The 24,424-nt window shown below is 37.8% G+C and overlaps 1 protein-coding gene across 1 annotated transcript; it reads left to right on the top strand.

The window, feature by feature from the left end:
* Window positions 1–21,771: 21,771 nt before the first annotated feature.
* On the top strand, window positions 21,772–22,511 carry RPS17 (ribosomal protein S17). Its single transcript, XM_059601582.2, has one exon. The coding sequence runs from the start codon at window positions 21,858–21,860 to the stop codon at window positions 22,335–22,337; it is 480 nt and encodes a 159-aa protein (XP_059457565.1). The 5' UTR covers window positions 21,772–21,857; the 3' UTR covers window positions 22,338–22,511.
* The last annotated feature ends 1,913 nt before the right edge of the window (window positions 22,512–24,424 follow it).

The raw sequence follows: 24,424 nt of genomic DNA, 5'->3' as shown, positions 1-24,424 counted from the left end.
TCTTGTGATTTTTAGATATCTTAGATCTGTCATTTTCACCTTCCATTACATTTACTATGAGTATGCTTCAAGGGTGATCACTTCAGTTAGTTATCAGTTAACTGAATTGGAGGGATAGCCAATAACCCTACAAAATGGTCAATGCTAGTTTTAGGGGGGTTATAGGAAATAAGCTGAGGGACGCAAGGGTGTGGGGTATTTACAGTTGTTAAAAAGCTGGGGATAAGATTGAGCTGCTTTTTCAAGCTTCTGCACAATTAAACGTTCGGTGTACTATTACTCAACGGTTTTAAGGTTGGAGGTCGAACGTTCAGTGGTCCATGCTCGAACGTTTGGGAATGTTAAGATCAAACATTTGTTTCTCATGCTCGAATGTTCTACACTAGATTTTGGCTCGAACATTAGGGTCACAAGGCTTCAAACGTTCCGTCAAAAGGTTAAAGGTCAAAATTCTTATTCCACTGAACCTCAATGAACTTGGTGAACCTGTTTGCCCCTCTCGAGCTAAATCTCAACCTTAGTGAACATTTGGGGTACTACAAGTTGTAATATTTGATATTTGACTTGGTGATCGGTCTTTGACCGAAATACTCGTTGTTGTCTTTCTTTCTGTTAAGTTATGTTATGATGCTTTAGTTTTTTCCTAGCTACTTTGTAACGTGATTTAGTGATGGCTGCTATCTTATGATGTAAGTGACTTTCTCTTCCGTTGTTTAGCGCTCTAATTAGAGGGTCCTAACAATCAATTTGGCTCATTTCCATGGTAAATAATTCAGAGGAGACAATCCTAGCTAATTACTAGTTAATTAATTCTATGACATTATGAGAAACTACCTTGACTCTAAAGGTCAATGTAAAGGAAAGGTAATTGATTACAAGTAGAGCTTCAAATCTTTTTTTTTTTTTTGTCATTTGGAATTCGAGGTCTATTATATATTTTGATGGGTATCTTGGAAATTGAACTTGATTTGGAGTTTTTGGTTTAGACGTATATGTTTGAGTGAATATCTAACATAATCGATGCTTGTGTCTAAATTTTTTTTGTAAAAATGGGTCTCTATTTATGATTATTTGTGAAAGTTGTTTTTGTAGTTTCCTTAGAGTGGCTAGGTCTGACTACAAAGTTGTGTACCTTATTTTGCATTAGAGTTGTTGAACTTTTTGATGGCCTTTGTGAAAAGATGCAAGATGCTGGTGCGTTTTTTGGTCCAAGGATTTGCTACCTCAGCAATTTTCTTCATGGCTGACTTCCCTATATAGTTAGAGAGTTCCTACAAGACACAAACAGTATCAAAAGGTCTCCGACATAGGGCTAAAGACTTTCCGATGCTTAAGTTAACATTTTTTTTTTTGTAGGCAAGAATGGTAATAGGGGATTAGCCTCTAGGTTTTAGCGAACCAATGTGTGTATATAGGAGAGAGAGAGATATGGGAGACATGAGAGATTTTTTTGGAGGAGTCTCTTGCAAAGAGAGGGATGTAAGAGAGGCATAAGGGGGGAGGAAGGTAGAGGAAGAGAGTGAGTCTCTTTCTTCCTGGTCTTTGACAGAGAAATGTGAGAGGGGGGGAGGAAGAAGGAGAGAAAAAGATCCCTCTCTCCTTCCCCTTTTTCCCTTTTATTCCCATGTGTAAAGTAACATGTGCATGTGTCATTAGGTGATGGCATTTTATAAATAAGTGGGGCCCATGGTGAGATATTTTCTCCACAATAGCTTCCCTTAATAATTCCCTATATTCTTAAAAGATTAATTTTTTCTATTCATTTATTTTTTACATCTATGGTCATTTTAGCTTCTACCACCTTCCCCTTCCTGTTCCCCTGTATCTTGCTTAGACCAAAAAAAAAAGCAAAACAAAAATGCTCCATCCATCATCTTTAATAGTAATCTACTGCGAAAACCATGGTCTTTCCAGCCATGGTTTTTTTCTTAAGCTCCAACCATCATTTTTTTTCTTAAGCTCTAGCCATGGCCTTCCTAGTTTCCAGCCATCATCAATTGCTCATCAAACCCCTTGATGGAGGCCATCGTATAGTCCGGAACTCCCAACGGGACATCATGGTAGAAAATATGGAACCCTTTTCATCAGAGTCCATCCTAGAGAGATCGTTTGTGGGGATGAGATGGGGTCCAGGTTGAGAATTGGGTTTGAGGCCGGAGAGGGTCTTGGGGAGGTGAACGACAAAGCGGGGAATGGTGGATGTCGAAGTCGACCTTCAAAGATGAGTGGCTTCATCACTTCTTGTCCAACTCTGATTTGTAACAAGACAATGCGCCAAAGACGAACTACACTGCTCCAAAGAGCTTCAGCACAACCACCGTTAAGCAACGCTCCGGAACCAACGAATAGCTTAGAGACCAAGAAGGCAGCTATAGTGGAACGAGAATCTTCGTTCAGAAATGTGAGAGGGGAGAGAACTTGATTGTTTGGAATATAATAATCCATTTGGATCGCTACAATGCAACCCAAAGGTTTAGCAAAATTTAAGGAATTTGCTGTGGGTGATTTTTTGTGACTTTCTTGATATTTTCCCTAAATTTAGGGAAAAGAAACACTTATAAAGGAGTTGCTAAGAATGCTCTACGTTGACTCATTTTCTTTATGGGGTACACATGTTTTTAAAGTATGTTTAGCTCTGTGTCTTTATTTTGTAGGTAGATTCAACCGTGCAAGATGGATCAAACCTCACAACAAGTATGTGTTGCTTTATAATGGCTTGGGTTAATAAGTTCAAACATCAATCCTGATAGCATCCAATATGGTTTGTGCTTAGGTGGTGGTCATGGTGGTCTACTAAGATTAGTATTTGCTTAAAAAAAGTTATTTGCTTCCTTCTATGGGTGGTCGTAGGCCGAAAAACATCTTCCCTACTGATGTGGTATTTTTGTGACCAAAAATATCAATAATTAAAATAACCACTCGCAATAGGACGAATCCTGTAGGATAGGGCTATATTGAGGGTGTCGAACCTCAAGGACTGCAGGGGTTTTATTATCAAAATTCGGAAGATTAAAATTTAGTTAATTAAAAAGAGAATTTATTTGATTTTCTTTAAAACTTAAAGTGCATGAAAATAAAAGAGATTTAAAATAAGAGAGAGAGTCTAGGGTATTGACTTCACCTCTATCTGCACAACAATGGCTAATCATAATTAATCCCAGAAATTCATTCTATGCATGTTATAAATAAACAAGAAACTACCTTATTAAAAAATAAGCATAATCTATCTTCGGTTGGCATGGATCGTCCACCCAACCACTAAGATGCGCTACGACCTGTCTTCCCTAAGTATAAATTATCAAATTCTTTAACAGGATATATACAATCAATGAATAAGTGTAACTCATCTTCGGTTGGCACGCATTGTCTACCTAAATTACACTAAACTAGGGTGTAATACAATCCATCTTCCCTAGGCATGGCCTATCAAATCCTATTGATCATATGTCTATTAAACCCATTGTATAACCATCATTCTAATAATCACAGAAAACAAGAATGATTTGAGATCAACAAAAGTAAAATGCTTTCTAAGACAAGAGAAGAATTTCACAAATATTGATTTTAGAATTTAAGAACAATTGCATTTAATATGAAGAACAGAAATCAATTGTAGCAATCCTCATAGTTTTACAATCAACATGCATAAATTAAAAATCTAGAAATTAAATACAATCAAACCATTGTGCTTGGATAGGGTTACATCAACACCCCACGAAGGGGTTTAGCCGCTCATGATCTTCTAAGCTCCAAAGACAAATTTCTGATTTCTAGCTCTAGGAAGCGGTGTATCTGTTTACAATGTTTAGAGTCCTATTTATAGAGATTAGGAAAACCCTAAAAACCCTAGAAACAGTCAGAAAACCGGAGGTCAGTCTCCCAGTCCAATTGGGAGACTGAAAACCAAATCCACACTAGAAAAGGATTGCTGCCGTGCAATACACGCTCGAGTGCACTCAATCCGAAGTTTTGTGCGCTCGAGCGTAGTGCGCTCGAGCCTAGCTGTTATGTGCACGAGCGCAGGCATGCGCTCAATCCCTGGCCGTAGATGCTCGATAGTAGGTGCGCTCGAGCTCAAGAATAGCTGCGCTCGATCCTAGATCCAGAATGCCCAGCTTTTTGCCCTTTTAAGCCCAATTTTCAATGGTTTGTCAAATAAGACCTGAAACACAAAAACAAAACAAAATGAAACAAATAACAATGCCAAGGAATTAACATATGCAAATTTAAGGGGCTTGAATGTGCAACATTTGGCGCTTATCACACCCCCAAACTTACATATTGCTAGTCCCTTAGCAATACAAAACAGAAAATAAACTGAAAAACAAAAAGATAAGCCCATCTTTCATGGGATGTACGATTGCATTTAGCGTATGCAACAAGCTTTTTAAACCCCTAGGCATTCCCTAGACGAGGAGTGAAGTCTCGTGAGGGTTTTCCAGGAATGATACCCACAAACATTGTCATCATTATGTCATTCGAAAGGATAAAGCATCACAAAGATAATGGTTCTCATTCATTAGCAAGCTTAAAATTATAAACTCCATCTTCAAAATTCCAAAGAATTTACAAGTCAAATCAGTTACAAATGGCAGATTGAGATACACAAATTTCAATTAGTGCAAAGTGAACTAACACATAGTCATGAGGCTTCAAAATAATTCCAATATGAATGAATCACCATCTCAGAATTTATTGGACTTCATATCAAATGAAATAACCAAGGTATACTTTTTTTTTTTTTTTTGTAGGCTTTGCAATGCTTAGCTCCTTTAAGCTTTCTAGTTGACCCATGTATCGAGTGTTTGGCCAATGTCTCCCAAACCAAATGGCTTTAGGGCACTAGGTGTAAAGACACCCCTAAGGACTTACTAACTCGAGTCAAAAAGGCTACGAAGCTAAGCTAGCAATTTTATTAATCAACCCAAAAATTTCACTTTTTGACGTGAACATTCACTGCTTAATGAGGCAAGAGGTCCAGTTACTCAGCAAAAAATTCAAACTTGATATTTTTTTTTCTTTTTCTTTTTTTTATTTTTTATTTTTTATTTTTTATATATAGCATGCCAAAGTTATTCATCCAATATGTCACCCAACAGAATTCAAGACATTGAAAACAAACACAATTGGTTTCAAAATTCATACCTCAAACATGTGATAGTGTGCTCAAGATAGATTTAAATTGAAACAAAAAGCATCTCATGTTGCCAAAAGTAAGTAACAAGACTTAAAATCCCTAAGTCATATGATCATGTGTACATAACTTTAAGCCTATCAATGAAATTTAAACCAGAATCAAAGCTCAATCATATGCTTAAGAATCACATTACAACAAAAATGGACCATGTTTTATTTTTCCATACCCCCAAACTTGAATGCAAAAACACGTCCTGAAAAAGGTGATACTCCAGCCAAATACCAATCAAGTGCATACATTGTTGTAAAAATATAATCAAATAATGAAGCAACAATGGATAAAATAAACCTGGATGGAGATCATGTACCCTGGTGGAGTGAGGAGTCAAGCGCACAGGGCCTACGCTTGATCCTATGAGGTATTTCTCAATGTAAGTCTGAGTCCTGAAGGATCTTACCTCGATCCTTCAGAAGTCCAAGCAAGCTCTTCCATCCCTTCTTCTTTATGATCATGTAGCACTCCACAAGGAAGAGGATTCCTCTTAACATCCTGGAACTGCTTCTCCCAGCTAATAGGTCTTAACGCTCCCCGTGATGATGTTCAGGGTGTTTGTCCTGAACTGGTTTCACGACCAACCTCTTGTCTCTATGGGAGTTCTCAAAAACTGGGGTAGCCAGGGAATTTGCCAAAAAAAATTTCACCCCAATGAAATCCACTTCAGCAACCTTTGAATGAAATATGTCCCCTGTGGGGTTGTCATCAGGTGGTGGAGTACTTGAAGTGAGAGGCATAGGCTCCGGTAGGTTGCTCCACGATGGAACTTCAGATAGAGGATTAGGAGGTGGGTCTTCAACAGTTTCTCCAATGTCATCCAAGAAGAAACATGCATTCTGATCGGGTGCATTCTAGAAGGCGTTGAAGATGTTCAATCTGATCTTCATATTCCCAAAAGAGATCTTCATTACTCCGGTCTGGCAATTGATGCATGCATTGGCTGTGGCAAGGAAAGAACGCCCAAGGATGACTGGAATCTGCTTCTCTGGATTTAAGACCGGTTATGTGTCTAAAACTATAAAGTCAACTAGATAGTAGAACTTGTCCACCTTGATAATGACATCTTCCACAATCCCACTGGGTTTCTTGATCGAGCGGTCAGCCAATTGCAAGACAGTACTTGTCGGTTTCAATTCCCCTAAGCCCAGTTTCTAATATACTGAGTATGGAAACAGATTAACACCAGCTCCTAAGTCGAGGAGAGCTCTCTCAATCTCAGTGTTTTCGAAGACGCACGAAATTGTAGGTGCTCCAGGGTCTTTGAACTTTGAAGGAGTGTTATGCTGAATCAGAGAGCTTACTTGCTCGGTGAGAATGACCTTCTTAGGAAGGTGCTTCTGATTCTTCCTCTTTTGAGTGCACAAGTCCTTGAGAAATTTGGCGTAGGTTGGAATTTGCTTGATGGTCTCAAGGAGTGGGATATTGATTTGAACCTGCTTGAAGGTTTTCATCATGTCTTGTATCTTCTCTCCTTGTTTCCCGAAGTGGGAAGGTGCCTTAAGCCACTCTGGGAATGGGACCCTAGGCTCATATGGTACCTCAGGAATGGGGGCAAATGATGAAGATGCCTCAATGCGTACTATTTTACCCTTGTCCTGATGCAGATTTTGTGGGGCCTCAATTTTCTCATCCTTCTTTTCTTCCACATGATTGTCAACCAGTCTGCCGCTTCGCAATGTGGTGACAGCTTGAACTTGCTCCAAATGAGGCGTGCTTTCTTCTACCATGTATAGTCCCCTAAGGTTGGTCGCTGGCTGACTTGGAAGCCTTCCTTCATCCCTCGTGTTGAGGGCATTGGCAAGCTGTCCTACTTGAGCTTCTAGCTTGGCAATGGATTGAGAATGTGAGTTTACTATTTCCTCTTGAAATCTGACCGTCTGCTTTATCTCGCCCGCCAACTCACTCATCATTTTTAGCATCTGATCCTCAAAATTAGAATCTGAGGGAGGTGGTGCGGCCTGGTATGTTGTTGTGGAGGCCGGTAAGTGGAATGAAGTTGGTAGGGTTGCCTGTTGGATTGAGCTTGATTGTGTGGCCCTGGGGCTGAGTTGCCCGAATTTGGATTCTTCCATGAGAAATTTGGATGATTTCTCCACCCGAGGTTGTAGGTATTAGAGTACAGATCATTACCCAGTCTGAAGAAAGCTGCATTAACCTGCTCATTAGCAACATCAGTTTAATTTCCAACAAGAGGGCAGTTATTCACATGATGCATAGGACTTGAATAAAATGAGCAAGACTCATGTGGTGTGTGCATGTGGACAATATTAGGAGCAAAACCAGCAGTCATCAAAACTTGATCTAGCTTCTTGGTGATAGCCTCAACCACTTGGTTGGCCATGTTTGGGGAATGGCCTGCTTCATACAAACTCTCTGTCTTGAGTGCTTTAGGTGCTGATGCCCTTCATCTGGTAGAAACCTGCTGAAGAGAATTGCTACTCAAATTTTCAAACATAGACCATGCTTCATCTTCACTTTTTAACATGAATGTTCCTCCACATGATGCATCCACCGTTTTTCTATTGGACTCGATCAAGCCGTCATAGAAACACTACACTAGCTACCATTTCGGGATAGCGTGGTGTGGACATGATCTAAGCAAGCTCTGCAGCCTATCCCAAGTCTCATGGAAGTCTTCTCCCTCATATTGGGAGAAGGTAGTGATAGCTCTCCTAATGTCATTGGTCATTCCTATGGGAAAATACTTCTTAAGAAATTCTTGCTGCAATTGAGCCCAAGAAGTGATAGAGTTGGGTATTAAGGACTGGAACCAATGTTTGGCTTTTTCCTTGAGGGAGAAAGGAAAAAGACGCATCCTTAGGGCATCCTTAGTGAATCCATTCATTTTAGTGGTATCACAAATTGCTTTAAAATCATTGAGGAAGTCATGAGGATTTTCAGTGCTAAGCCCTAGGAAAGAAGGTAAACTTCGTATAGTGTTGGGCTTAATTTCATAATGGGTTACCGTAATTTCCAGCAGCCGGAGACATGTGGGAGTAGTGTAAGTGGTAAGAAGATAATGATCTTGCAAAGTTACGTGGTTACCGTCTCCTATGATCTCAGTGGAACTCTCTTCTAGCAAATTAGGGGTCTTTTGGGATCTAATTTGTCTAAGAGTGCATTCAATTTCAAAGTTGCAAGAAATTAATGGAAAAGACAAAGAACGGCGACCAAGCATAAACAAAACAGAAAGAAAAGAAAAACTAAGCTAAAACATAAAAGTAAAGCTCACAAACGACCCTAAGATGCGTTGGGATTTTGGATCCAGGCTGCTGCTGGTGCACTCGATCGCACGGCAGGGTACGCTCGAGCATACTCCCGCAGATGGGTGCGAACGTAGGATGGGAGGGCTCGAGCGCTGCTAGCTCGATTCCTGCTGAATTGTGTCTGTGCGCTCGATCGCACGTGACCTGCGCTCGATCGCAGTCACAGAGAAGGCAGCTACAGACCTGTTTGTAAATTCTAAAATAAAATAAAAACAAAACACAAAACATAATTAAAGTTAGCAACTTAATGCAGAAAAATAATTTATTAAACTAAAATCGATCCTTAAATTTAGATAATGAAACCGTTAAGCAGTCCCCGGCAACAGCACCAAAAATTGATGTGGTATTTTTGTGACCAAAAATATTAATAATAAAAATAACCACTCGCAATAGGACAAATCCCGTAGGATAGGGCTATATTGAGGGTGTCGAACCTCAAGGACTGCAAGGGTTTTATTATCAAAATTCGAAAGATTAAAATTAATTTAATTAAAAAGAGAATTGATTTGATTTTCTTTAAAACTTAAAGTGCATGAAAATAAAAGAGATTTAAAATAAGAGAGGAAAGTGTAGGGTATTGACTTCACCTCTATCTACACAACAATGGCTAATCATAATTAATCCCAGAAATTCATTCTATGCATGTTATAAATAAACAAGAAACTACCTTATTAAAGAATAAGCATAATCTATCTTCGATTGGCACGGATCGTCCATCTAACCACTAAGATGCAGTACGAACCCGTCTTCCCTAGGTATAAATTATCAAATTCTTTAACAGGATACATACAATCAATGAATAAGTGTAACCCATCTTCGGTTGGCACGGATTGTCTACCTAAATTACACTAATCTAGAGTGTAGTACAATCCGTCTTCCCTAGGCATGGCCTATCAAATCTTATTGATCATATGTTAATTAAACCCATTGTATAACCATTATTCTCAAAATCATAGAAAACAAGAATGATTTGAGATCAACAAAAGTAAAATATTTTCTTAGACAAGAGAAGAATTTCACAAATATTGATTTTGGAATTTAAGAACAATTGCATTTAATATGAAGAACATAAATCAATTGTAGCAATCCTCATAGTTATACAATCAACATGCAAAAATTAAAAATCTAGAAATTGAATACAATCAAACCATTGTGCTTGGATAGGGTTACATCAACACCCCATGAAGGGGTTTAGTCGCTCATGATCTTCTAAGCTCCAAAGACAAATTTCTTATTTCTAGCTCTAGGAAGCGGTGTATCTGTTTACAATGTTTAGAGCCCTATTTATAGGGATTAGAAAAACCCTAAAAACCCTAGAAACTGAAAGAAAACCGGAGGTCAGTCTCCCAGTCCAATTGGGAGACTGAAAACCAAATCCACGCTGGAAAAGGATTGCTGCCGTGCAATACACGCCCGAGTGCGCTCGATCCAAAGTTTTGTACGCTCGAGCCTAGCTGTTATGCACACGAGCGCAGGCATGCGCTCGATCCCTGGCCGCAGACGCTCGATCCTAGATCCAGAATGCCTAGCCTTTTGCCCTTTTAAGCCCAATTTTCAATGGTTTGTCAAATAAAACCTAAAACACAAAAACAAAACAAAATCAAACAAATAACAATGCGAAGGAATTAACATATGCAAATTAAGGGGCTTAAATGTGCAGTATTCGGCACTTATCACCTACAATAAGATGACAATTATTGCCATTACTATGACATCTAGAATGCTATGACAACTAGAATCCCAAGCACCATAAACCACAATGGCCAAAATGGGGGTGGCCAACCACCCCCATTGGGCACAAAGGGGTAACTTCGAGCTACCACTCAATTGTTTTTAATTATTTTTAATTATTTTTTAGTTATTTCTATTTTTATTCATTTTTTAAAAAAGAAATTAATTTTTTAGTAGGGCATATGACACATGGCACGTTGTGGTTGGTTTGACATGGACCACCGTGAGTTTCATTGAAGGAATGTAGACGGAGGTACTAGCTCCGTATTTACCGATAACAAAGGTATCCTCTATGATACAAAACGAAACCTAGGTGAAAAAAATTAAAGCGGTTAAAACTCAGGTATTAAAAAGGCAGTTAGCCCAAAAAAAAAAAAAAACTAGCATATGGGACATGCGTCACATTCTTAGCTATAGTGACGTGGAGATCCGCTAGTTTTGTGGATGAAATATATATGGAGGTACTATATATGTACTTACCCATAGGAAATGTACTATCTACAGTACAAAACGAAACCTAAGTAAAAAAAAATCATTAAAACACAAGTACCTGAAGGGCCAAAAAATTCTAAGGGTTAAATGCAATTTTGGTACCTGTAGTTAGGGCCAAAATCAAACGGACCCCTAGGTTTCAAAAAGTGTCCCAACTGGTACCTGTGATTATTGAAAATACACACTTGATACTTCCATCCATATTTCATCCAAATATTTAACAGATCTCCACATCAGCACACGTAAAATAGTGACACCTGTCCATAATGCCATATACTGATGCCAAATCAACAGACTAGATGATGTTGCATTATATCATAGGTGGTACCTATGCTTTTGGTGCCACATATGCTACAAAAAAAAAATGGCAACTACAGTTAAAAAAATAAAATAAAATTTTTTAACTTAAAAATTGAAAAACGAGTAGCCTTCGTTGTTTTCACCTATACCCAATTCGACCCTTAGGTTTCTTGATACATCGGCTGCTTGACCCTTAGGGTTTGCAATGCACACACCATCGTTTCTTGGTACACCGGCTGTCGTCTATTGATTCGTCTAGAACAAAAGTTCTGAACCAAGGATTTCTTATTCAATTGTTGTTATTCGAACAAAGACCGAATATTTTGGCTGTTTCTGGTACTCTGCACTCCTTGTGGCGGAGTCTAAAAGTGAAGAAAGGAGAAGTACTCACAGATGCCGATACCGGACTCAGCCAAAGCGCCTCACAGTCATGCACTTGTTTCATTATTCAATTTTTTTTTTTTTTTTTTACTAAGCAAGAGAGAGAACCTATAAATATGTTACTTTTGAAAAAGATGTTGTTTTTGAAAACAGAGTTTGCCTTTGGAAAAATATTTTTCCTTGGGGAAAAGATTGAGATTTTGATGAAAAAATTGTCGTGTAAGGCTTTGGGTTTCATAGTGGTTGTTGGTTGTAGAGAGAGTTCTTATTTACTCTTGTAGGTACCCTAATCCACATATCGTTGTTGATGGCTTTAATTTGTGGTCCTTCCAAAATGATATATTTTACGAGTAGTTGGGTGGATGCTGATAAGTGCTAAAATATACATATTTTAGCCCCTTAATTTATACGTGTCAATCTCTTAGTCATGCTATTTTATGTTGTTTTACTTCCTTTTTGTGTTTTTGTCTGTTTTCAGGTATTTTAAGGAAAATGAAGTGTTTTTGGAAGTTTTGAGCATAAAGGACCAAATTTGGGAAAAGCTGGAGTTCGGATCGAGCGCACCACACCTAGGCTCGAGCGCAGCAGAGGAACGATCGAGTGCAAGGCATGGCGATCGAGCGCATTCGGGCGACCCAGATACGGAAAGACTTATTTTCCACTTAAAATTAGGTTTTCCCAACCCTAATTGGACTAGGGTTTTGTTCTCCGATTTTATTAGGTTTTCTAAGGTTTCTAGGTCTTTCTAAAGCCTATAAATAGACCTCTAAGCCTCTTAAAAAATGCACAATTCCAGAGAAGAGAATTTGGAGGCTACTTCAAGAAGCGTTTTTTGGCTTCTTCTCTCCCTTTTATTATTAGTTTTAGTTTCATTATGTGTAACTAAACTTATTGTTAAGGCTAGATTGAAGCCCTAATCATGTCTTTTTAATTTAATATTAGTGGCTTTGTTTCAATCATTGTGGTTTAATTTAATTGATTATATCTATGTGATTGAATTCCTCATATTTTATGGTATGGATTTGTTAATTAAGTTAATTTAGATGACTGAATCTTAGGCTTAATAAAGTGACAAAAGAACCTCACTATGGGTTCTTGGCTTAATCAACTTGGGAATTAGGAGTAGATACCATGCCCTAGGACTCATGTGTTTGTCGATCTCCATAGAATTATGTTTCCCTAAAGAATAACTTAGTAGATACCATGCTAAATCCTTCAGGGAAGAAACGAATTAGAGTAGATACCATCTCTAATTCATTGCTTAGGGAGATCAATAGCTTAAAGTGTAGATACCATGCCCTTAGGTTGACAAGCATTAAATATACAATATGATTAGAACATTGGCCTAATATTAGCTTAATTAGTATGATTTGTGATGGATATCAAAACCTTAACTTTTTCATTATCTTTATCTATTTTCAACATTGCAAATCTGTGACAGTTTAGCAATTTAATTTAGGAAAATCAATTCTAACTAAAAACAACAATCCTCGTGGGAATGATCTTATACTTGCACACTATACTCACATTTTGATCTCGTGCACTTGCGAGTAAAACGTACCAAGTATTTGCCTATTAATTTAGGTGGGTATTTGGCACAACAGATGCTGGATTTGGGAATAGTTTGGTGGATGGTAGTTTTAGCTGAATTTCAATTTGTTTTTTGTCCACATGCACCATTGTCTTAGAGACATTGAACGCCTATGGTCCACTACATCATGGTTAAGGCTAACATTGATATAAGTTCACTTGTTTGTATGATGGTGCATGCATGTGTTTTTTTATATTTGTTCAATGCATGTGGTTTTTATATTAGGTCATTACATGTTGGTACTAGCTAACGTAGTCGATGCGTGGTGCAGAAATGGATTCTGCTTTGGTAGACTTAGCAATTTACCATGGGGGGTCTATGTTTGGAACAAGCCTAGAATATATAGGTGGGTCTATTTTGGACATAATGGATATTGATGCAAACCGCCTTTGTTTCATGGACATTGAGAATATAGTATAGGACCATCTAGGGTACAGAGGCAATGTTGAAATGTATTACAAGTTTGATGCCGAGGGCTATGAGGGTATTTTCATGGCCTGAAAACAGATCAAGACATAATTAAAATGCTGAATTAGTTGGTGATAGAGGGGAGACATAAGTTGCACATATTTCTAGAGAATCCAGTTGATGTACCCGAACCAATTGAAGTAGTGGCTAACCAATCGCCAACTGAAGTTGAGATTAATGACTATGAGTTAAGAGAATCATTAGTGGTAGAATTTGTGGATAAAAAGAATCACAAGCAGCCCACACATCAGCCTCCACAGCATCCTCCAAAGCTGCCTCCACAAGAGCCCTATCAACGTCAACAACACGATGCCTCGCCCAATGTCCAACCTGATGGCCTTCCTCTTAGTGACTTTGAGCATACATATGATTATGAACTTAAAAATTATAATGAAAAGAGAACTGAAATATTGAAGGCTGCTAGAAAGGCTACAACAAGATGGTTTTAGCCATGGGCTGATTCATCTTCAGCACTCAAGAACATCGGGGTGTAATACCCCGACAAAACACCTGTTTTAAAAGGATCTAGATTTCTTACTTGACATGTTAATGTTTCCTTAAAAAAAAAAAAAAAAGCCTTAAACCAAGAGACTAAACCTCTTTCAAATAACCCAAACGCCTTTGGACTTTTAGAAGCAAAAACCCCAAAACCACACTCACTGACCGAGCACTCACCCAGGGACCACACGAGCACTCGCTCTTGGCCTAGGTGCGAGCACTCGCCCAGGGACCACACAAGTGCTCACTTAATAGTCTTCAATCCATTGGGAAAAACACAAACATACGCCTGAACCTTTTACCCATTGTGTAAATAGTACCCGAGCACTCGCTCAATAGTACCTGAGCATTAGCTGCCATTTCTAAAAAGCAATTTTAAACTATTCTCCACTTTTCAAACCCAAAGCACACCTCCACCCTCTATATAAACCCTACTTTTCGACCCTTAGCCACATATAAACCCTCCACCTATTCCTCTTTAATTGTCCAAGAGAGTTTATACAAATTAAATCCCGTGGGTGTTTCACCTTTTTCGACAATGATTATAACACAAGCTTGTTTGTTCATACTTGGACTAAACCTAAATACATGTTAGATTTTGTTAAGATGATTTCTTTCTTGATTTAATAAGTGTTTGTAGTAAGTGCACGTGTTGATTGGGTGAGAGTATTGGAGATTTTTTTTTATGAAAATTGTTTTTGCTTCACTCAAGCTCTCTCTCCCAAGGGATTTTCGGTTTTGTCTCTATGTTTCCAATTATACTTGTGAAGCCTTTTGTTCTCAATCATACTCAATCAGGTTTATGCCTCTTCTCTTCCTTGTTGAGTTGAAATTTGGGATTCTCCTTATTTGGCTTATAGACCTTTATTGTTGAACAATTGTTTGTTGTTCTTGATCTCTCTAAATGCTTGCTTATGTGTCTCCTAGTTTGTTGGGTTTATACTTTACTGATTAGCATTTATTGATTATGGAGTTTTGTTTTGGCTTCAAATTCTTGAGCTTGATGGGGTTTGTTTGGCTTTTAATGTTTTTGAAAACTAGAGTTTATTTTGGGGTTTTGGATTTTCATGTTTTGAAAATAAATTCTTGAATGTTTTTGTTCTCTCAACATGCTTTTAGCCTATTCTGCCCGTTTCTCAATTTGTATTTAGTCTCTGCTTTGTTGGTTGGTCTTTCTTAAAGGTGTATGTCATTTATGATTCTTTTGCATTTTGGTACACACTTTGACTGAAACTAAAATTGGTACTCTCATTCATATGATTATTACAAGTATGTTCTTGTGTTGCTTTGAAACGGGTATCTATTTTCTTGAAAAGCAAGTATGTTGTTCTTGTGTTTTTCCTCAATCTTTTTCTTTCTCTCAACAAAATTTGTGTTTTTGTTTCAAAATCTTTTTGTTGATTGTGTGTGCTTGCATATAGATTCTTGATTATGTCTTGAGTCTATCCTTATACCTTCTAGAATCCAAGTGTGCATTCTTCTCTATTTTGGTTATCCCTTCTTGAAGGTGGTTGTTGGTTGTGTCCCTCACCTTCCTGTGCCAGGTTAAGTTGTGTTTTTTAATCTGGTTGCACTTAGGTTATTTGGAGTGTATTCTCTTAGTTCTTTATAGGAATGTCATCTTTTCCTTCCTCCCAAAGAGCAAGAGTGGATGTTGTTCCTACACCTCCTATGGCTAGTTGCATTTGCCAAGAGATTTGTGACTGGCTGTGGCTGAGCTATGTTCCTTTCCAAGAAGCGCAATCACGAAAAGGGGTAAAGGTTGTCTTGACCTTAGTATTTTTGTCTACACACATGCAATCTTATGTGTTATGCTTTACCTTTGCTCAAGTGATTGCATAGTGTTGTGTCTTTGCATGCTTCTAGTTTTGTTTAATCTTCTTGCCCATTGCATGTTTGTTTTCTCATTGATGATGATGTTGAAATTTGGATAAACCTATGGTTATTCTCTTTCAAATATTTGGATCTTTGTTTTGTGTGTTTTAATGAATTGAGTACTCCTTAATTCACATGCTCGTGTATTTTGGATGTACGATTGGCATTTCATTTTCTTGACTCGCACATTTGATACTCTACTTTGGATTTGTTTTTGAGGGGAATGCAGGGTTCATGGTTCATGATTGTGGATCTTCCATACCTTAACATTTGGGTTGTTTTGAAACTGCTTTTACACATGCAGAGTATCTTGATAACATGTTAATTTGATTCTTGCTTCTCCCATTACATATTCCCATAACGTGTGAAACTTGAGACAATTGTCCTTTGATTGTGTGTTGAGATAATGCAATTGTTCATTCACATACTGTGATTATGAGTTTATGGCCTATTGATGGAATGTGCTTGAGATTTGCAAATGCCACGTTGGTTTTGCTCTTTCTTTCTTTTTTCATGCATCTTGACCTTGTTTGGATGACATGAATTGGGCATTTGAATGGGAGTTTCTTTGGACTTGCTTGCATTTTCATGTGTATAGTTTGAGCACATCATGATCTCATGTTGTGTTTTGTGCTCATAGTGTATTTTTTGACTTGAGCCATCTATGTTCCTACTTTGATCTTTTTGTACTCCCTTTTTTATACCTTCCGAGGATACGAGTGATGCCACTTGAATTCCTTCCCTTATCTTTTATGACAAAAATGAGGAGAATGTGGTTTGTGGAGAAACTTGTTAAGGAGAGGTTGCACATGTTAAGGGGGAGTTAACATTAGAGCCATTTTGTTATTGTTGTTTGTTCTCATTCCTCTTGTCATGTTAATTTGGGGAGAATATGTTCCATTATGAATCCCTTTGACCATTCAGACAAAAAGGGGGAGAAGTATTGTAAAGGGGGAACTTGTTTTTTTGTTGTTTTGACTCGTGACTATATAATTTGCATATAATATGGGTTGTATATATTGTTCATGAACTCTTGTGTGATATGCATATAATATGGTTTATATGTACTTCTCTTTGATTATGTTGTCTTGACTTTATGACTTGCATATAAGATGGGTTGTATGCTTCTGATAATGTTCATGTACTGTTGTGAGATGTACATATAACATAGTGTATATGTGCTTCCCTTTGTTTATATTGTTTGAACTTTATGAATTGCATATAATATGGATTGTATGCCTTTTATAACGTCCATGTACTTGTTGTGCCAAATACGCACCTAAATTAATAGGCGAATACTCGGCACGTTTTACTCGCAAGTGCACAAGATCAAAACGATAGAATAGCAAGCAAATACAAGATCATTCCCACGAGCATTATGAAATTATATTTATAAAGATTTTCCTATTTAATTAACGGAATTAAACTAAATGTCACAAATTTAATTTAATAATAAAATAAAATAAAAGATTGACTAAAAATACTAAGAATAAAAAGGGTTGGGATTTGATATCCACCGCTAACCATACTCGAATAAGATAAACAATATGTCAATATTCCAATTATATCTAGATATCCAATGTTTGCCAACCTAAGGGCATGGTATATACTCCTTAAGCTATTGATTTTCATAAGCAACGAATTATGCATGGTATCTACTCTAATTATTTTCTCTCTCAAAGGATTTAGCATTACACTAAGTTGTTCTTCAAGAGAGCATAAATCTGTGGAAATCGACAGCCACACGAAACCTAGGGCATGGTATCTACTCCCAGTTCTCCATGTTGATTAACCCAAGAACCGGTAATGAGGTTCTTTTGTCACTTTATTAAGCCTTGGACTCGGTCATCCAAATTGACTTAAATAACATAGGAAATAATCAAGTTAAAGATCCAAAATATAATCATAGCAAAGGCACCAATATTGAAATCCTTAAAAGACATGACTAGGGCGTCAATCTAGCCCTAACAAGGGTTTAGTTACACATAATGAAAATAAAACTAAAAAGGGTAAAGAAGAAACCGAAAACGCTTTTTGCTTGAGCCTCCAATTCTTCTCTCCAAGATTGAATTTCGAATTTTATTAATAGAGGGTTTATTTATAGGCTTGGGAACAATCCTAGACGTTCTAGTGTAGCCAATCAACTCACAAATCGAGTTGGAATTGGATTCTAGTCATTGAAAGTATGTGAAACTGTGGCAAACCATGTCTCTGCCGCCTAGCGCACAAATGCGCTCGATCGTAAGGTGGTGCGCTAGATTGCATTGCTTCGATCGATCCTTCGGCTTCTATGCTCAATCCCATGCATTCCAACTTTCTTTCCAAAAATGTCCTTTAAACCTGAAACTTGCCTTAAACGAATTATTTTCTTCAAAACTCTAAAAATGCTAGAAAACATAAAAACAACACAAGACATCAAATAATAAGGAAACTAAGAGATTAACATATGTGAATTAAGGGGCTAGAATGTGTAACATTCAGCATTTATCACAACCCCAAACTTACATATTGCTAGTCCATTAGCAATACAAAACAGAAACTAAACTAAAAAACTGAAAAACTGAAGATAAATCCTTCTTTCGTGGGATTTACGATTGCATTTAACGTATGCAATAAGCATTTTAAACCCCTAGGCATCCTTAGACGACAAGTGAAGTCTCGTGAGGGTTTAACAAACATTATGAAAAATTTATGTTATCCAAAAGATTAAAGTATCACTCAAACAATGATTTTTATTCATTAGCAAGCTTAAAACCACCAACTCCCACTTCACAATGAATTGGAATTCCAAAGTCTAACCACTTACAAAAGACAGGCTAAGGCATCACAAGTTCAATTTAGTGTAAAATGAACTAACACATAATTATGAGGCTTCAAATTATTTCCAATGTGCAATGACTCAATATCACAAAGTTCACTAGGATTCCCATCGAAATAAATAACCAAGGCATAACTTTCTTTTCTTTCTTTTTGGTCAGACTATGCAATGCTTAGTTCCCTTAAGCTTTCTAATTGACCCATGTAATAAGTGTTAAGCCAATGACTCCCAAACCTGATGGTTTTAGGGTATTAGGTGTAAAGATACTCCTATGGACTTACTAACTCGAATCAAAAAGGCTACAAAACCAAACTATCCATGACTTTAACCAAATAAAAATTTTTAACTTTTGATGTGAACACTCGGTGCTCAAGGAGGCAAGAGGTCCAGTTACTTACTGAAATTCTCACAATGCTCGATGCTCCAATTCTACTGGTAGATTACATGCCTTCCCAAATACTAACCGATATGGTGACATGCCAATGGGGGTCTTGTAAGCAGTTCAATAGGCCCATAGTGCATCATTCAATCTCAAGTACCAATCATTTATATTATTGTGCACCGTCTTCTGCAGGATGTTCTTGATATCTCGATTGTTGATCTCCACTTGTCCACTTGTCTAGGGATGATATGGAGTGCCCACCTTATATGTGATTCCATACTTCTTTATCAAAGAAGCAAAAAGTTGATTGTTGAAGTGGCTTCCTCCATCACTAATTATTGCTCTTGGTGTCCCAAATCGAGTGAAAATATTTTCTTGCAAGAACTTCACAACAACTTGATGATCATTAGTCTTTGAGGGGACAACCTTGACCCATTTGGACACATAATCTACACCCACAAGAATATATAAATATCCGAATGAGTTAAGAAATAGGCCCTTAAAATCAATACCCCATACATCGAAGAGTTTGACCTCTTGAATGTTTTGTAATGGCATTTGATTTCTGGAGGAGATGTTCCCGGATCTTTGGCATCTGTCACAGGCACTGCAAAACCCAAAAGCATCTTTAAATATATGAGGCCAAAAGAATCCAAATTCTAGTCCCTTGAGTGCCATTTTCTTGGCTGCAAAATGTCCTCCACATGCAAGTTGATGGCAATGTTGTAAGATGCTGATATGCTCTTCCTCTGGTACACATCTCCGGATGATTTGATCAGTGCAAAATTTGAATAGATAAGGTTCAACCCAGTGGTACTGTCGAGATATGGACATCAACCTCTTCCTTTCATGACTAGATATACCTGGGGGAAAGACCTTTGTAGTGATGTAGTTCACAATGTCAGCATACCAAGGTGGGTGGTCATTGACAGCAAATAGCTACTCATCAAGAAATTGTTCGCCTAAGGGAAGTTCACTCCCTCTTCTTCATGAAGCAACCTGGATAAATGATCTGCAACCACATTCTCACTACCTCTTTTGTCCTTGATTTCTAGGTCAAATTCTTGTAACAGTAAGACCCATCTAATCAACCTAGGTTTTGCATCTTTCTTTGCAAACAGGTACCTTAGAGCAGCATGATTAGTGAAGATGATAACTTTAGATCCAATCAGATATGACCTAAACTTTTCCAATGCAAAGATGACGGCTAATAGCTCTTTTTTTGGTGGTGGAATAATTCAGTTGAGCATCATTTAAGGTCCTAGATGCATAATAAATGGCATGAGGTACCTTATCAACTCGCTGACCCAAAACAGCTCCCAAAGCAAAGTCACTAGCATCACACATAAGTTCGAACGGAAGGTTCCAATTCAGTGCCATCATTATTGGTGCAGAGGTGGGCAACTTTTTTAGTCTGTTAAACGCATCCATGCATTCATCAGTCCATAAAAACTTGACGTCTTTGGCCAACAGTACACAAAAGGGTCTAGAGATCTTGCAGAAATCTTTGATGAATCTTCTATAAAATCCGGCATGCCCTAGAAAACTTCTCACACCCCAGGCCGTCATAGATGGAAGAAGTTTAGAAATGATGTCAATTTTTGCTTTATCCACCTCAATGCCCTTACTGGAAATAACATGACCCAGCACAATGCCTTGTTGTACCATAAAGTGGCATTTTTCCCAATTAAGCACTAGATTGCAGTCTTCACATCTCTTGATGACCAGCTGCAGATGGTTGAGACATTCATTGAAGTTAGAGCCAAAAACACTTAAGTCATCCATAAATACCTAGATAAATTTTTCCACCATGTATGAGAAAATGCTCATCATGCATCTTTGAAACGTGGCTAGTGCATTGCATAATTCAAATGGCATCCTTCTGTAGGAAAATGTGCCAAAGGGACACGTGAAGGTGGTCTTTTCTCTATCCTCTGGTGCTATTGCAATTTGACTATAGCCACTGTACCCATCCAGGAAGCAATAATACTTATGGTCTTCTAACCTCTCTAGCACCTGATTAATAAAGGGCAAAGGAAAGTGGTCTTTTCATGTTACCTTGTTGAGCCTTTGGTAGTCAATACATACCCTCCACCCGGTGGTCATTCTTGTAGGTACTAGCTCATCCTCTTCGTTTTTCACCACTGTGATTCTACTCTTTTTCGGCACTACTTGAACTAGATTTACCCTTTTACTGTCTGAGATGGGATAAATAATGCCAACGTCTAGCAACTTTAGAACTTCAGCCCTGACCACATCCTTCATGTGTGGGTTAAGTCTTCTTTGTGAGTCCCTGGTTGGCTTTGCTCCATTCTCAAAGAGAATTTGATGCATGCATTTGACTGGACTTGTTCCTTTAATGTCAGCAATAATCCACCCTAGCGCAATTTATGTTCTCTGAGAACCCTTAAAAGCTTTTCCTCTTCCCCCAAACTTAATTCTGAAGCAATAATCCAGGTAATGTATGATTGTCCCCCAAGTAGGCATATTTCAAATGTGTAGGTAGCTGCTTCAACTTTAAAGTTGGTGCCTAGACAATAGACGGAACACGAGTAGTTATATTTGGTATAAGATTCTCAAAAGAGGATCCATACTTCCATGACATTTTTTGAAACCGATAGACCTGTTTGATTTTGGCCCTAACCATGTGTACCAAAATTACATTTAAAGTTAACCCTATTAAAAGAAAACCTAAGAATATAAAATAAAATTATAAAAAATATAATTAAAAAAAAAAAAGAAAAAGTAAGAAAAAGAAAAAGAAGCTTGCGATCGAACATACCAAACCCAATCCACACACAAAAGAGATAAAAACGAAACCTCACAACTCCATTTCCTTATCCCCCCCCCAAACCCATTGAAAAATGCCTCTTGCACCCTCTCTCTTGCAGTTCCCTCCCTTACAGTCCCTCAAGCTCTCCACTCCATTCCTCCATGGATCCACTTCTCTCTCCCTCCTCTCCAAACCCACTTCCTCTCTCACCCCACCAACCCTACAATCCCATACCTTCCTCCCTCCCATCAGAGCCATGAGATCACTTCAGGGTAAAGTCGTTTGTGCCACCAACGACAAGACCGTGGCTGTTGAAGTGGTTCGCCTAGCGCCTCACCCCAAGTACAAGAGGCGAGTCAGGAAGAAGAAGAAGTACCAGGCTCACGACCCAGATAACCAGTTCAAGGTTGGTGATTTGGTGCAATTGGAGAAAAGCAGACCCATTAGCAAGACCAAGACTTTTCTAGCTGTGCCGCTACTGAGTAGGAATTCGAAGAAGAAAGCTGCTGAAGAAGATGTGCCAAAGGAGCTTGGGATTCCGTTGGAGTCTCAGCAGCAACTGCAGGCTTAGAGTGAGGTCTCTATTGTTCATTTTGTGATTTCAAAACACTTTTGTGCCTACCTTTATGTGATGCTGTTCGAAATTATTGTCACTTGATGGGTATCTTCGTGTTTGCTTCAAATCTATGTAATTTGATGTTGTTCGGTAATGGGTTCGATTTATATTGGCCTGACTCTGCTTCAATTCTTGTGTTAATTTGGTGGGCTATGGTAACAATGGGTGTGAACTAAGTTATTCAAATTTATGCTTCTTCGCTCTGTCTTTGAGCTGGTATTTTTTTTCAATCACCTTATAGATGGAGGTACCAGTGGTTTCTTGAAGAATTTGTTTACATTTTGGGGTCTTTAAATAGACATGAGATGATAAACCTAAAGTTAAAATAATAATGATAAAACTCATCCAAATCCTAAATTGATAAAATTAATATGAAAATACCCACTGATCCTTATTAAAATGAAATTCTACTCTAATACAACTTCTAAGACTATCTCACCTTATCTCCACCCGTAACGCTTTTGAATGTTAGGACTTGAGGGAGTATGGAAAATGATTCTGAGAGGATACAAGAGTGAAAGTGAGTTAATTTGAACGAATGAAGATGGATATGTGATCGTTTATGGGTGTAGATTTATCGGTTACTCCGGAATATGTTGAATTATTTGGCAATTTTGTTCCTTTGGCTTGGATTAAGCTTTTGATGAACTAAGTAGTACTATGAGAAGCTGTTGCTTACTTTGCTTATGATAGGGTATTTCATCTGTCTGGATACTGTCCAGAGGAACTGCACACTGTCCAGAGGAACTGCAAAACAGATGTTTGAGAATATGTCACCTAGAGGTTCTTTATAGCAAAAAAATCTTACTTTGTTTTGGTTATGTGATTTGATTCTCAATGTTTACTAAGTTCTAATAAAGTTTACGAGATATTGTACTATAGGATGAGAAACTTATGATTCAATATCTATGACAGTCGTGCTTGCATTGGAAATGATGAAAGTCGGAGACTTTAAACATTTTATCAGGGTGTGTTTCTTAGATTTAATCAATTTGATCAGGTGCTATTCTAGGTTTGTATACTCAATTATATCATTTTTAGTTATCTTTCAAGGCTAAGTGCATCTACAACAAGTAGAAAATGCAGATCAAGATGTACGGGCATGTTAGGAAAACCGCGCGGTCATGTGATTAAACTGGGTATGTATGAATTGTTTGTCAAGGGAACTGTAACTAAAGATGAACTTCATCATTGATGTAGGCAAGAACAGTAAAATTTGGAGTTACTATATTGAGAATGGAATTTTGGAGAGTGTGCATAGTTCTGATCTCTTTCGAAAGCAAAATATGGCACTGGATGGCATCGAATAATTTGTTTCTGGTGTTGTGGGAGTGCTTAAATGTGAGCTGTGTTTGGTGACAGTTCTGAATGGGGGTGATGATAAAATTTATTGCGATAATACCCAGTGAGCCACCCATCCCAATGATAAAACTCAAGTAGAATGTTGTTCTATTTCTCCTCTCCTTTGTTGGGGTTGATGCCTGTATCTTCACAAAACAACATGATATTTAAGAGCCTGTCTGAGATTGCGTTTGAGAAATAAGGCTTTTAAGTTAAAAAGTGTTTTTTGGCAAAAGTTTCATTTTTTAAGCTTTTATTAAAAGTACATTTTGGTTATTTTTGGTAGAAGCCTGTTGACAATTCAAGCTCACTAAAGTTGAGACGAGTTAATGATTTTGTTGCTGTGCCGCATCATGAGATGTAGAAGTTTGCATAGCAAGAAGAATATGCCAAAGTAATTAAATAAGGGCACATACTTCATTGTATAATTCATCTAAAAGAAGGATTAGTCTAGGAATAATGCTACTATTCACACAAATTTATTACGCTCATGTCACACCGACCGACATGACGTATTGTAAGTGGCTTACAATGTCAACCACTTAAAAAAAAATAAAAGTGTAAGACACTTAAAACACGTCATGTCAACCGATGTTACATGAGTATGATAAATGAATGTAAAGCATAGTATTACTCTTAGTCTAGAGTCAATTAAACAATAGGAGTGCTACACATACTTTCAAGTGCTTACTCTTTGACGT

This window comes from Corylus avellana, chromosome 6 (assembly GCF_965113065.1).
Source record: "Corylus avellana chromosome 6, dhCorAvel1.hap1.2, whole genome shotgun sequence".
Taxonomy (NCBI): domain Eukaryota; kingdom Viridiplantae; phylum Streptophyta; class Magnoliopsida; order Fagales; family Betulaceae; genus Corylus; species Corylus avellana.
The sequence above is the reverse complement of the archived record's forward strand: the minus strand, read 5'-3'. Positions and strand labels throughout refer to the sequence as shown.